The sequence below is a fragment of the Acanthochromis polyacanthus genome, chromosome 2 (assembly GCF_021347895.1).
Source record: "Acanthochromis polyacanthus isolate Apoly-LR-REF ecotype Palm Island chromosome 2, KAUST_Apoly_ChrSc, whole genome shotgun sequence".
NCBI classification, from domain to species: Eukaryota; Metazoa; Chordata; class Actinopteri; family Pomacentridae; genus Acanthochromis; species Acanthochromis polyacanthus.
Genome location: NC_067114.1, coordinates 19,350,794 through 19,364,534, shown reverse-complemented (window position 1 = coordinate 19,364,534; position 13,741 = coordinate 19,350,794). Strand labels below are relative to the sequence as shown.

The following is a 13,741-nucleotide window of genomic DNA, read 5'->3' as shown; positions in this document are numbered from 1 at the left end:
CAAGCTAACTTCTGTTCTCCTGGAACATGAGTAATGGTTAACCTAGTTTGAGGAAAATAGGGCAAAGAACTCAGTGATAAATATGTGTAAACAGGTTTGAAACATTCAAAGGTGTAATTTCTGTTTAACGTGACAACAGCTTTCACCAAAACCACAACAGGGGACCAAATTGTCAAATGTGGAATCCAGATGTTTAAAGCACTTAAGAACAGCAATGACAGGAAACACAACATTAGAATTCTTCCTCTAAGAGGCTTTATATTCAGAGCCCATCTTCACTAGGATGTGGTTTGATGATCTCTTCCGTCTTGTGCTTTGTCTGTTGGACTCTTTCACTGAATGTCAGTGTTTTTTTTTTCTCAGGGGTCATTTTACAAGGAGATTTTCTGCATCATCTTTGTAAACACAGCATGCAGTACATTCTGACCCCGAGGATGGATGTGACCACAAAATGAAAGCTCTTTGCAAGCGGAAATTGTGGCTTTGAATTAATGTGAATGAATGCTGAGCAGTTTATTTGAATTAGTTTTACCACCTGTTAGGTAGCTGAGCAACTAGACAGTGTGTTTGCTGTGGTAAACCGGAGCTGCACAGATGTTCTGACTCCCAGTGTCTCATGCGCTAATAAAAACGATCCTTGTCGTCATTCCAAAGTGTCTCATTGCTGTCACGTTTCCTGTTTGAACATGTTCAAAGCGTTTAAAACTTTGATCTCAAGTGACCTTTAGCCTTTGTTGGTCATCAGCTGATCCTCAGCTCTCAGCACTTCTGGTCTACTAAAAGTTAGAAGAGGCATCCCGCTGTAGCAGTGTCAGTCACAGCCTGCAGCTGAACTGACGTTGACAGGGAAAATCACTAATTTACATTAGTTCCATTAATTCATGATTCAGCTCGACTTGCAGCTGTTGCTGTTTGGTTGCTCTGTAAATGTACTGCGATTCTTTTATCCCCGTTTTTTTGTCATAGCTTCTGCTTATATCTTCTCCTCCTTCTCTCACTTATTTCTAGGAGACCATGACAGAGCCCTCGGTGTATGCTGCTGATGTCTCAAAACTGAAGGATGCTGAAGTCAAGCAAGCTTACGTAGGCCTCAAAGACACCAACAGGTACTTTGTTCCCAACAGTCGTCCTCTTCATCTCCATGTCTGTACGGATTCTTTTCCAAGTTCTAGCTCCATCAACTTTTGTCTACTTTACCATGTCACCAAACTTTACTTCCACTATGAATACGGTGTATGTGCGAGCACTGTGTGTGTGTGTGTGTGTGTGTGTGTGTGTGTGTGTGTGTTTGTTCGTGAACACCTGTCTGTCCTGTCAGCTCTCCCAGGTTCATGCGTCAGCCGCTGGAAGTCAGTGATCTCCTGAGTAGGCTGAGGTAACCGATAAGACGTGGCCCATGCATCATGGAACAGAGCATGCATGGCCACGCTGTCGCTGAACAGAGTTGAAAAAGACTGTTACCAAAGCTGACACAGCTGATTTCACTTTGTAGTGCTGATGAAAGCTTGAGAGGCGTTGTGTGATGTTTTCTGTCCTAACAGCATGATGAATAACATACAACTAGCTTTAGTGTAGGTCAGACGGTGTTGATGTTCAGTCACCAGGATTTAATTACATGAAGAATGTTTATGTGGCTTTTGAGATAAGTTTAAAGATTTTAAATTTTGCATGGTAACTGACTAAAAGTAGCTCATAATAGGTTTTGTTTTATTCTGAGCAAAGCTACAAGATGTTTAGAGTTGCTCCAGCAGCTCTGGTCTTAGTTATAGTCTAGTTACAGCAGCTATTATGTGGCATAAAAGCATGAAAATGTTTGAGCTGTTAGACACTACTTTTACTTTTAGTTTGTTCACCAACTTGCTCACACACTGACTAGTTCCAATACAGTTGTAGAAGCGCTCCTGCTTCAGCTTAATGAGTTTGGCATGAGTACTGCATGAAATTACCCATGTCTTTGTCTGTGTTCAAGCAGAAATGCACAGCACACTTTTGAGGAAGTGTGTGTTGACAAAAATACACCCGTTTTCCATAATTTTTTTCCAGTCATTACATCCCCTTTCCACTATAGTCGGCTGTGCTCATTCCATTGGCCTCTAAACATTGCGCACACAGTGTTTGAATGATTACATACGGTACACGTGTTGTAGATGCACCAGGTCACTAACAGTAGTTTCCACAAAAGTTGTGCTTTACATCACTGCATTTTTCTCTCCGTTTCTGCTTCGTTTGTTCCTTGTGACCTTCTGTGTTCACACACTATTAGAGTTTAATCAGTAGATTTTGGTAAATGCACAAACTGATTCAGTGACACTAGAACAGCCACAGCTAATGGAAATGTGCAGTACTTCAGGCTACACGTACAAAAGGCATTATTTTCCCTCTGTTACAGGCAGTAGTGCAATGAAACATGATATGCGAGTGCAATTGTGGAGTAAATAGTGACACTACAGATTTCATTGCTTCAATGTCAGTCCATCATCAGTTGTTTTTACATACATGCACACACCCCAGTTAATGATGGGCTGCTTCTTGTTCCTGTTGGTCTGCACTCCTCTCCACCACCCAGCCTTCCCCATTTTCCTTTTTGTCATTGTGTTGTTCATGTTCCTTTTGTGTTGTCGGTCAGATCCGCTGCTCCAGACTTCCATAAGCTGAATGAGGATGGAGAGCTGTGGCTGGTTAATCAGGGCTTAAAGGAGACCATCAGGTGTAACGGTGTTTCAAACACAAGCGTGATTTTTGAGCATGACATGTTTGCATTTTTTCACGGGAAAGGATGTGTACTGCTGTTTTTCTTCATCCACATCATTTCTCTCTTGTGCACCTTATCGGCCTTTCAGAGTTTTCTCTCACATCTTTGTGCTTGTAGTTTGGTTGCTGTGATTTTAGAGTTCTCTAGATTTTTACAGATCCAAGAGCTAATATTACTGATTAATCCACAAAAACAAAAAACACACATTTTAAAACTAGGTCTGATGCTCCCATCATGTGGGCGCTACTCTAAATCTCCTGTATGTTTTCTGGATATGTCCCCAGGGCTCACTGTAAAGGACAGACGTGCATAGTAGAATATTTTTGCCATCACAGGAAATGTTTTTCTTTGTCTTGGGGTTTTTTTTTTGTCGAAAACCCAATACAGTTCTTTGCAGGGATGCGTACTACAAAAAATAAAGAATATATATATAGTTCTTTCTCAAAGATTAATAATTTTCCCATTTTAGTTATAGTAGTGCCGGAAATATTTTCTTCATCTTGGCACTATCCTTGTTGGACTTATTTATAGCATACTGTTAATAACTAAATGTTTAACTTCACAAAAATCAATATCTACTTCAGACCTTTCCAGAAATAGTGATGTGTGTGATTGTGGGTGGACTAGCTTTTCAAACCAATCAATTGGGTTTCATCACCAGCAGCTTACTTTCTGATGTACTAGTTGTCTAAATATAGTGATAAAAATCTGTGTTCCTGAGAACTGTTCACAAACCATATCTGACTCAGATCTTTCACTTTCAGTACCTCAACTTAAACCTTCGACTACTTTTACTTGACCGTGTTTGCCTTTAAATTACATGTGGCAAAATTAACTAACTATTCTGAGAACATAAACAGCCAAGTAAAGGTTCCCTGTGGAGACCTGTGGTATGGAGATGTCTGTTTTGTTTTTCTTCTGTATGCATGTTTTCAATAACATGCAACACAATCCAAAGTCCTCACAAAGGTGTCATGCAGTGATACACACAGACAGGCAAGAACGGTGCAAGTTGTAAACATGGAAGTAAATAATGCTAGATTAAAACATGACAAAACGGCTTCCTTTTTTTTTTTGAGGAAGGAGAGTCCCTCGTTGCTTTAGGGATTCTCACAATGCGCGTTATGAATAAACATGAGAGAAAACAAGAACACTCCACAGGGCACCTTTAATGTAGTGTACAGTAGCTGCTCCTGTAGTTTTCATAATGTGAAGAAAGCTGCATGTTGGTTAACCATTTGCCAAGTGGAAACTGAACGCCTGTCAGCTTTACCTGCTCTCTCTGAGCCTGACCTCTCACAAATCAATCTGACAAGAGTGGAGCTTAAAGACTGAGCAAAATGAATGGATGCTCAGAGAGGCTGGACTCAGGACTGCTGGTCATATCTGCACAGCATGCTGCTGCTGTCCTGCTTTACCTCTCTGGTGGAAACCACAACTTCTGTTGTTCTCTTTACACTGGGAGTCTCACAGTTTTTCTCTCACATTATAATGCAGATTTTATTTCCCTTTCTACACTCTTCACAGCAACATACTCCACCTGACTTTCTGCTCCCTTGTTTCTGGTTTCTTCTTTTGCACACACTCATCCCTTCTCCTTCCCCTCTCTGGTCTCTCCCTCCTCCTCAGGTTACTGGAGCAGCAGCTGCAAACTCAGCGGAGAACTTACGACAACGAGGTGGAGGCGTTGCGCGGCGAGCTGCAGAATGTGAAGGAGGAGAACAACCGTCAGCAGCAGCTCCTGGCCCAAAACCTCCAGCTGCCTCCAGAGGCCCGAATCGAAGCCAGTCTGCAACACGAGATCACTCGACTCACCAACGAGAACCTGGTACGCTGCGGCGCACACGTTCCTCCAGGCTGAGGAAAGACAGTAGCTTCAACTTTAGTCAACACAGACTTCACACACTTTGCAGGTTTAATTATAAACACCTGGCATGAAATGGTGAGACACCTGTACAAACATCACAAAGCATCAACTGAGGTAACTACTCAGCAAAATAGAAATTAGTTGAGTGTTTGCTGTTGATAACGTCAAGTAATTTGCAAAAATACAGGTACGTTAAGGACTGATTTCAAATCACTTTTGAGGGGTACTACAGTTTATGTTCAACTCAACAGAAATTCTAATCATATATATAAAATTCTCCCACAGTTAAGAAAAGACGCTTTTCCAAAAATTTTATTCTTTACAAGATGAAGATAAATTTCTTTTGTATTGCAGGTTTTCTAAAACTATATACTTAAAATTAGCAAATGAAGTATTATCTGCTTTTATATGCACTCATTTGCATATGTGTGGGATAGAAAAACTGACTAGTGTGGAAAAAACAATGTTTCCTGTCAGGAAAATATGTCAAGTCCTGACAGGAAGAGCATCTCCAGCTGTGCAGATATAGAACAGTGAGTGTTTATTATAATCCTTCCTTCAGATGTCATGTGGGAAAAAAATACAAAAATACTGATTTCAGGATTTAAGGGAAAAGCTAATAAATCACTTTTTTGTTTTCAAAACAAGAATTACACTCCACACTGGCTGCAGTAAACACACTTTAATGATCATTTTAAGTGATTAAAAAAGCAACAGAACATTGACTTTTCCATTATATCACTCATAACAAGGGATGCAGTTATATTGTTTCGGCAATAAAAACATTAGTTGCAAAAAAGCTACTAGATAATTTGGATCTGTAGTTATTTTCCTTTTGTTACATTTGCACAATTCAAAGTGTGGGTTTTGTCACTTGAGCTGTTTGTGGTTTAATTCCTACATGAGCTACACAGAAAAACTAAAAGAGCTTTATCACACACGCTCAACTGTGTGGACGGTCTCACCTGACAGGAACTCATGGCTGAAGACCCCACAGCATCCCGAGAGGCTCGAGTCATCATTTTACGACGGATGGTTGTATGTAGAGACAGCGTGTTTGCCTGCATATTTGTGTGTGTGTGTTTGCATGTGTGTGACGACTAACTGAGGTTGTGTGTTCTGAATGAAACGGAGCCGAGTGTCGCTTTAACTCTCCACAGCAGTGTCTGCTAACTCTCGGAGCACCTCTGAAGCTTTTTATCTTCTCTAACAGCCAGCAAGTCCTGCCACCTTCTTCCTCTGATAAACAATCAGCACAGCAGCACTAATGTTGATTTCAAAACACTGTTTTCCAAAAACTAGGGTTAAGGGGTTAAAAGTTCTAGATATACTAACGTAGGACATGTTTAAGTTCTTCCCTCAGAGCCTTTACCTTGATATTATACTATAAAAACATCTGTTTGCTTTGTTATATTCTTTGTCTTCTGGCGCTTTGATTCCTCTGTTTGAGCTGCTGGTCAGTGCAACATTCACTACTTTATCAAAGTGTTGGATTGCTCCTTTTTACCACTGGAGGGCAGCAGTGTGAAGCAGTCTGTATCAGATGAGGCTTACTGTTTACCCTCACCTTTTCTCTTTATTTGTGTCTCTCCATCACACCATCCCTCGTCCTGTTTTAGGATCTAATGGAGCAGCTGGAGAAGCAGGACAGAACCATCCGCAAGCTCAAGAAGCAGCTGAAGGTTTACTCCAAGAGGATTGGAGAGATGGGAGGTAAGAGAGGAGTCATCCGTCAGCTACAGCGTTTAGATCTATAGATATATGCTGCAGAACATTACCTGACTGTCATGTGTCTCCCAGCCGGTCAAACCGAGGGCCAAACGTCTCCGGGACAGATGGTAGACGAGCCCATCCACCCCGTCAACATTCCCCGCAGGGAGAAAGACTTCCAGGGAATGCTGGAGTACAAGAAGGAGGATGAGCTAAAGCTGGTTAAGAATCTTATCCTTGGTAAGAGCCACTGATATGCAGCAAGCACATGGAGGACCTTGGACCTTGTAGTGTTTCTCTGGGCTTAAATTTTGAGGAATTAATGAAGAGACAGTGAAAGTTACAAGTTTTGGGGGTTCACATCACCTGGTATCCATTTGTTTTGTGTAGATTTTTGCCAATAAAGATTTGAGTTAGACAAACAAATCTGTGAAACTAAGTGTAACGCTTCAAATTGAAGGGTTTGTTTAAAAGTATTGTCATTGAATCGGTCCTCTCTCTGCAGAGCTGAAGCCTCGTGGTGTAGCGGTAAATCTGATCCCAGGTCTGCCAGCCTACATCCTGTTTATGTGTCTGAGACATGCCGACTATGTCAACGACGACCAGAAGGTCCGCACTCTGCTAACATCAACCATCAACAGCATTAAAAAGATCCTGAAGGTTTGTACATGTCATTCCTAAAGGGAGGACAGTGTAAGTCAGAGTCTAGTCATTTGGGTTTGAATATAAGTTGGTCGTTACACGTTCTCGGACATCTGAGACTGAATTTGTGGGTGAGCGCTTAACTTCTGGTTACAATCCATACACATGAGAATACAGAGTGGTGGTTCTCTACCTGGTGGAAGTCAGTGTTATGGTTAAAAATGATCTTTGCATGACCAGATACTATGTATGTTTAATGCTGGGGTGAAGTATCTTGCAAACTAAAAAAAAAAAGCTTTGCCTAACTAAATTCTTCTTCTTCCTTTCAGAAACGAGGTGATGACTTTGAGACGGTATCCTTCTGGCTGGCCAACACCTGCCGCTTCCTGCACTGTCTGAAACAGTACAGTGGAGACGAGGTGAGACAACACATCATTTACACAATAGTACAAACTGACTCTGTCCATTAATCATCATAAATTGGATTCATTCTTGTCTTCAGTTTAACAAGACAGATCTAAATACTTCACATGGTTTATCTGCATTTTTATGTACCAGTAAGAGAAAATTAAAAGGATGTACTTGTTTTTCGTCATCCGTTCAGATTTTTACTGAACTTAGTGCAATGCCAATAATTTTGGCCAACTGATTAACAGAAAAAGACAAACTTTTAACAGGGTATTAATATTTATTTTCTTTGTCAAAATTATCATTTTTGGATTATTGGTGATAGAAAGAAGAAAAAAAAATATTGGATTTTTTTTTAAAATGGCGTACAATTATTTTAAACATGTTGACAGAAAATTGCTTTCATATAATATGTATTTTCTGTTGTACTGACATGCATAGATTCTTTAATTTGTGCCTTTCTAACACATTTTTCATCTTTCTTCTCTCAGCAATTCATGAAGCACAACACGTCGAGGCAGAATGAGCACTGTCTGTCTAACTTCGACCTTGCAGAATACAGACAAGTGATCAGTGACCTGGCCATCCAGATCTACCAGCAGCTGATCAAATGCATGGAGAACATCCTGCAGCCCATGATAGGTGTGTCTGTGTGCTCATACAGACTGCTGTTGATATTAAGCCCTGCTCTTACTGTGTACAGACAAAAACGTTCTTCATATAGTGACTAAGTGTATGTGTGTTCCCTGCAGTATCTGGCATGTTGGAGCATGAAACCATCCAAGGTGTGTCGGGGGTGAAGCCCACAGGTCTGCGTAAGAGGACGTCCAGCATCGCCGATGAGGGCACCTACACCCTGGACTCCATCCTGCGGCAGCTCAGCGCCTTCCACTCCACCATGTGCCAACACGGCACCGACCCCGAGCTCATCAAGCAGGTGGTGAAGCAGCAGTTCTACATCATCGGAGCCGTGACCCTCAACAACCTGCTGCTACGTAAAGACATGTGCTCCTGGAGCAAAGGCATGCAGATCAGGTAGGAGCTGGAATGTGTATTATGTTTTTTTTTGTTTTTTTTTCCTTGTGTCCACTAAACTCATGACGCTTGTTGGTCTGCAGGTACAATGTGAGCCAGCTGGAGGAGTGGCTCAGAGACAAAGGTCTGATGACTTGTGGAGCCAAAGAGACACTGGAGCCTCTGATTCAGGCCGCTCAGCTGCTGCAGGTGAAGAAGAAGACTGACGAGGATGCAGAGGCCATCTGCTCCATGTGCCTGGCCCTCACCACTGCTCAGGTAAACACTGCTGTCTGTAAACTACCCTGCATGCAAATAAACCAGACCAGATTTTTCTTTAAAACCCAGCAAATGCGCTGTATATTTTAATTTTTTTTGCATCATTTCTAACCTTTGGGTGCATCTCTTTTAGATCGTAAAGGTCCTGAACCTTTACACTCCGGTCAACGAGTTTGAGGAACGAGTGTCGGTTGCATTCATTCGAACTATACAGGTAAGTTATTTATTTAGGTTCATCAGATCAATATGTGTTTCTTCTGCATTTGCAGTAGGAACATTGAAGACTCAAATGATCCTGAATGACAGCTTCCAAACAGTAAAACAAACTTGTTCTTATTATAATTATTCCCCTTTAATAACTTCAACCTTCTGTTACTACAGTGACGCAAATTAACTGTTATGATAGTAAATGCAGGTTTGATGCTCACTCAAGTAAAGAAGATCTTTGTGTACCATTTACTTAATGTGTGTAAGATTACTTACTTTTCTTGTCTTATTTTTTCTGCTTATGCTCTTCAGTCACCTTCAATCCCCACACATCTGAACCACAGACACAGATTAAGTGGCCTAAATCCACCAGCTTCCACGAACAATTTATCATTTATTTACAATAAAAGCTTTCCCATTGACATTGAATCTGAAAATCGTGCACCTGGGCATCTTAAAAGAATTTTATTTTTTAAAAAAAAGGTTTCTTGGCTAGTGGGAAGATATCAAGCTGCAGTATGACTCTAGTACAGTCCTTGAACAAATATGTTGTTTTTTTTTAGGTTTTCAAATGTTTTTTTTTTGTTGTGTTTTTGTTTTTTTTTGCATATGAACTATTTCCAATCCTTATTTTTATCTCCACACAGACTCGCCTACGAGACCGTTGTGAGAGTCCCCAGTTGTTGATGGACACGAAGATGATATATCCGGTCACCTTTCCGTTTAACCCTTCCTCTCTCGCCCTGGAAACCATCCAGATTCCCGGCTCACTCAACCTGGCGTTCCTCACCCGCGTCTAACCCGAACCCACTGGACCGATCTGAGCCCTGCAGGCATTTTGTCTTGGTGGCCACAGTCGGAAATGCAAATCACATGACCCCCACTGGCCCAAATAAAAAAAATAAAAAATTCTGAGGGTCGCATACACTCCAAAAGTAGATGTTTGTATTTGAACTATTCGAACAATCATATCCCATAAAAAGAAGAAAGAATTACAAATGTTCTCCAGAGTCTCTGGTCTGAATTTGGACACACATGCCAAAACTACACACTCGTTGAACTTCACATCTGTACAGTACTTTCATCTTCCCAGCGTCCACATGCACGACTACACTCGCGTGCACCTTCTCTCTTTCAAAAACGCACAGACACACACAGCGAGCCACAGTTAAATCTGTCCTTCCATCGCCAGCATCCGTCCACTGCTTGTATAAACGCCTGCTCTTAGAGAAGCCACAGGACCAGATCAATGCCTCCAGTACGTGCTCTTCATCGACACCCCTCGCATCCCTCCTCTGTGTTTAATGGTTAAGGTAGTTGTTGTCGTTGTTAACGTCTCATTCTCCGCTGAGAATGTTTGCATCGATACGAGAGAGCAACAGGAGGCGCCGAGAGCCTCACAGCTAGGAGTAGTCTGCCTTGATATGTTGGGTGAGTACTGAGACAGTTGAGTGTTAATGTGTAAAGGTTAGCTCTCTCTCCACCCTATGTCAAGGTGACAGTTTCATTTTATCTCCGAATACAGTCGAGCCAAGACGGAAAGTCATCTGTACTATATTATTTATACATAAATAAATATATATAAATACGAATAGTATATATCCTGTATTTTATTTATTGCACTTACTTGCGCCCTCCCTTTTTAAGATTAGAAGCTTTCTCATTGCAGAAAATGAGTGAAGGATGGGGGGGCCTCCATGTCCCATCATGAACAGCTCTGTAAAGTCAGTTTTAGTTGCATTGTAGGCTGTTTGTCAGGTAAATTATGTAGTGTAGTTTAACGAGTGCCGGCACGGATCATTTGTTAGGTCTTAAACTTAGAGATGTCGCTTTGTTGTCTTCAGCCTCCATTTCTGGTAGATGTGTAGATCAGATTTGAGGAGAGAAAGTAGGAGGTTTAAGCCCTGCCGAGGGTTGAACCTGCTCCGATTTCTACCGTTTACAGCTGTGACCAGAGCCGAGCGTCGCAGCAAACACGACACAGAGAGGTTTACTCATACATGAACACTGCAGTGCTAACACTGACACACACAACGTTACACTTTGCTTACTGCTTCTTTTTTTTTTCCCTCATTGTCTTCTTCGGGTCATGGCTTTAGTCAGAGCCCCAAAAAATGTTTTTACTATTATCATTGTGTGATTATTTATTTCAGTATTGTCATTATCTTATGTATATCATAAAGCCATGTATTGTTGAGCAGAGTGAACAGGAGATGCTTTTGTGAAGTTGGTTTAGCAGAGTCTGCCTCAAGTTTATTCAGCTTTACTGCGTTTTTTTTCTCTGCTGTCGTCGCACATCAACACTAACGCAGCTCCGTGGGTCGATTCCTGTCACACCTCCACCTTATGCCTTCCGGTTTAGTGGCCATGAAAGCACAACATGGGCTTTTATTACCAAAAAAATGATGTTGCACTTTTTCCACCTCTCAATTGCACTGTTGGGGTTAGGTTGAGGGTTAGAAGGTAGTTTTTGTCCTGGTTGTTTCGGTTTAGATATCCAGACATAATATTTGGTCCTTCATTTCAGAGACGGCGTTGTATAAACCGCAGAGCATGCCCTGCTGCTGTCTTCATCTAACCTGCATGGGCTTGGCTTTACCAGCATTACCAGTTACAGAAATTAACCTGCATGTTTTCTTTTATTTCATGGAGAAGCCACAGTGCAGTTGAGAGCTGCTGGATGAGCGTCAGGTATTCTGCCCATGTTGTGACAAAGAGCCCTTTGTCTGCATTAACATCCATTGCTGCCTCCTGTTTAGCACTTACTTCCCTTTGTGCCATTAGTATTAACAGTCGACCACGTTTGCCTCTTGTCCTGAACCTTATTTTGCCCACTGACCTTACCTTTTCCAAAAGATATTTCACTTTGATGCAGTATTTTCTCCTTTAAACATGGAGATCTGTGGACAGTGTCACAAAGCAGGGAGATATCAGGTCCACACTACATGCACAGAAAGGATATTAATTTATCAAGGTGAAGTATCCCATTAAATGCCATTCTGACATGTTTTAAGTGGAGTAAAGAGAAGTTGTGAAGCTGTTTTGTGTTGCTTGTCTTTAAAAGTAACCCACCTCCTCTGATCGGGACCACATTTTATCAGCCGGCCTTTTGTTACGTTGTTTGGATGTGTAGGTAGAGGAATGTGTGTGAAGAAAACCGATCTGCTAGTTGTACCAAGAAAGATGGAAGGAATTAATCAAGCTTATGAATGTTTCCAAATGTTAATGAAGTGTATCATGATTTTAGCTGCACATTGTAGACGAAGCCTTATCTGAATTTCTTGCTATCTGAATGATTTACACATTATCAGCGTTGTGGCATTGTTCTGTTCTGTTCGTGCAGTATTTTATTTTTTTTGTTTCCACTGTAAGATGAATATGAATTGTTTATATGTGATCGTTTTTATTTTGACGATGTGTCCTTTTGTCCAACAGTTGGTGTCTCTGGATGGGTTGCGCTGTTTATCTGTCAGCCAGAATGCACTTTTTCAGCTCAGCAGTAGGAAGTCTGATCAGTAATAGATGGTTATGGACTGTAAAAGGAAATATTTCACACTTAGTTTTATTTCTAACACTTTTTTTTTTTACACAAGCGTGGCCCCGTTAATCTTCCTCTTGCACATTCCCTGCCTGCTGTTTTCTTAATGCTATGAATTAATACAAGCCACAGGTACTTGTGAGTTTCACAGATGCAGCTCAGACTCGGTGGACTGTAGTTTCAGATGTGAATAATGCTCTATTCATTGGTTCATTTGTTTTTTTTTGAGCAGAGCTGCTGCAGCGTCTTGTTCCCCTGGGCTTCTCTTTGGCTCTCAAACAGGAGAAAACGCCATTCCTTCACTCCGCGTTTTTACATTTAGGAGAGAGTTGGTTGTATGATACGACGTAGACATTATAAATGACCATTGTTCTTATGAGCACTAGCATTAATTGTGCTGTTTTAAAGCTAGTTATAAACAGAAGACGTATCATCGCCCCCGGCTGTTCTTGCTACTGGTGTGAACATGCTGAAGCCGGTACCAAATGTTTCCTCTCTGAACCCATGTGTACATTTGACAAACTGGACTGTTTGTAGTTTCTGGTAGCTGTGCTTAGTGAATGTGTTCACCGTTAAGAAACTTGGAATAAAATTGTCAAATCTGTAAAAGTAAAATAAAAGAATTCAACACTGTTGGATGGTCAGCAGGAGATCTTTTGTGTTGTCTCTTAGCTGCAAGTCTTGGAATTAGATTTTTTTCTCATGTAACACAATGGAAATGCTCAAATCATCTGTTAAGAGCAGAAAATTTAAACGCTGTAGAAGCTCATATTTTTCTCTTTAGAGGTACATTTATTGGATTATGTAGAATGGGGGGAAAATGCAAATTTAATGATATAAACATATTAGACGGTACGAAAAGGAAAATATCTTTTAAAATAGGGTAGCAATTAAGTTATTTTCATTGTTGACTAATCCGTTTGGGTAATTGTTGGTCAATGAAATGTCATAAATTGTGAAGAATGTCCATCAGTGTTAACAAAAGCCCAATTATATTATGTTCACTATCATAAGGTAGTAAGAAAACCCAAAATATTCATCTCTCTTATTGGAGAATTTACTCTTGAGTACACTGTAAAAAATATGTCATTTTAAGGTGAAAAACTGTCAAACCATGGCGGTAAAAATCTGTAAACTCAACAGTTTGATGCAGTTTATGATACTGAATCACTGTAAATAAACTAATCAGGAGGTTTCTTGGTTTTTCTCTTAGAAAAAATACACTTCACAACTCCTGCATAGTTTTTAATGAAAAAAATGCCACAATATGTATAACAATACTGTAGTTTTTGCTCTTAATTCTTGAAGAGAATACAGTTTATCC

The 13,741-nt window shown here is 40.7% G+C and overlaps 1 protein-coding gene across 2 annotated transcripts in view; it reads left to right on the top strand.

Moving 5' to 3' along the window:
• Positions 1–13,050, top strand: part of myo5aa (myosin VAa) — a 60,813-nt gene extending 47,763 nt beyond the window's left edge. The window contains exons 29-40 of one of the 2 annotated variants that reach the window (XM_022199542.2): positions 1,009–1,106; positions 4,382–4,580; positions 5,592–5,657; positions 6,239–6,332; positions 6,420–6,569; positions 6,835–6,989; positions 7,301–7,390; positions 7,871–8,021; positions 8,132–8,414; positions 8,498–8,672; positions 8,806–8,886; positions 9,527–13,050. In XM_022199542.2, the coding sequence (XP_022055234.1) occupies positions 1,009–1,106; positions 4,382–4,580; positions 5,592–5,657; positions 6,239–6,332; positions 6,420–6,569; positions 6,835–6,989; positions 7,301–7,390; positions 7,871–8,021; positions 8,132–8,414; positions 8,498–8,672; positions 8,806–8,886; positions 9,527–9,679 (1,695 nt within the window). In that variant the 3' untranslated portion in view covers positions 9,680–13,050. The remainder of the gene's footprint in view (positions 1–1,008; positions 1,107–4,381; positions 4,581–5,591; positions 5,658–6,238; positions 6,333–6,419; positions 6,570–6,834; positions 6,990–7,300; positions 7,391–7,870; positions 8,022–8,131; positions 8,415–8,497; positions 8,673–8,805; positions 8,887–9,526) is intronic. The other variant, XM_022199544.2, reaches the window with a different exon arrangement.
• The last annotated feature ends 691 nt before the right edge of the window (positions 13,051–13,741 follow it).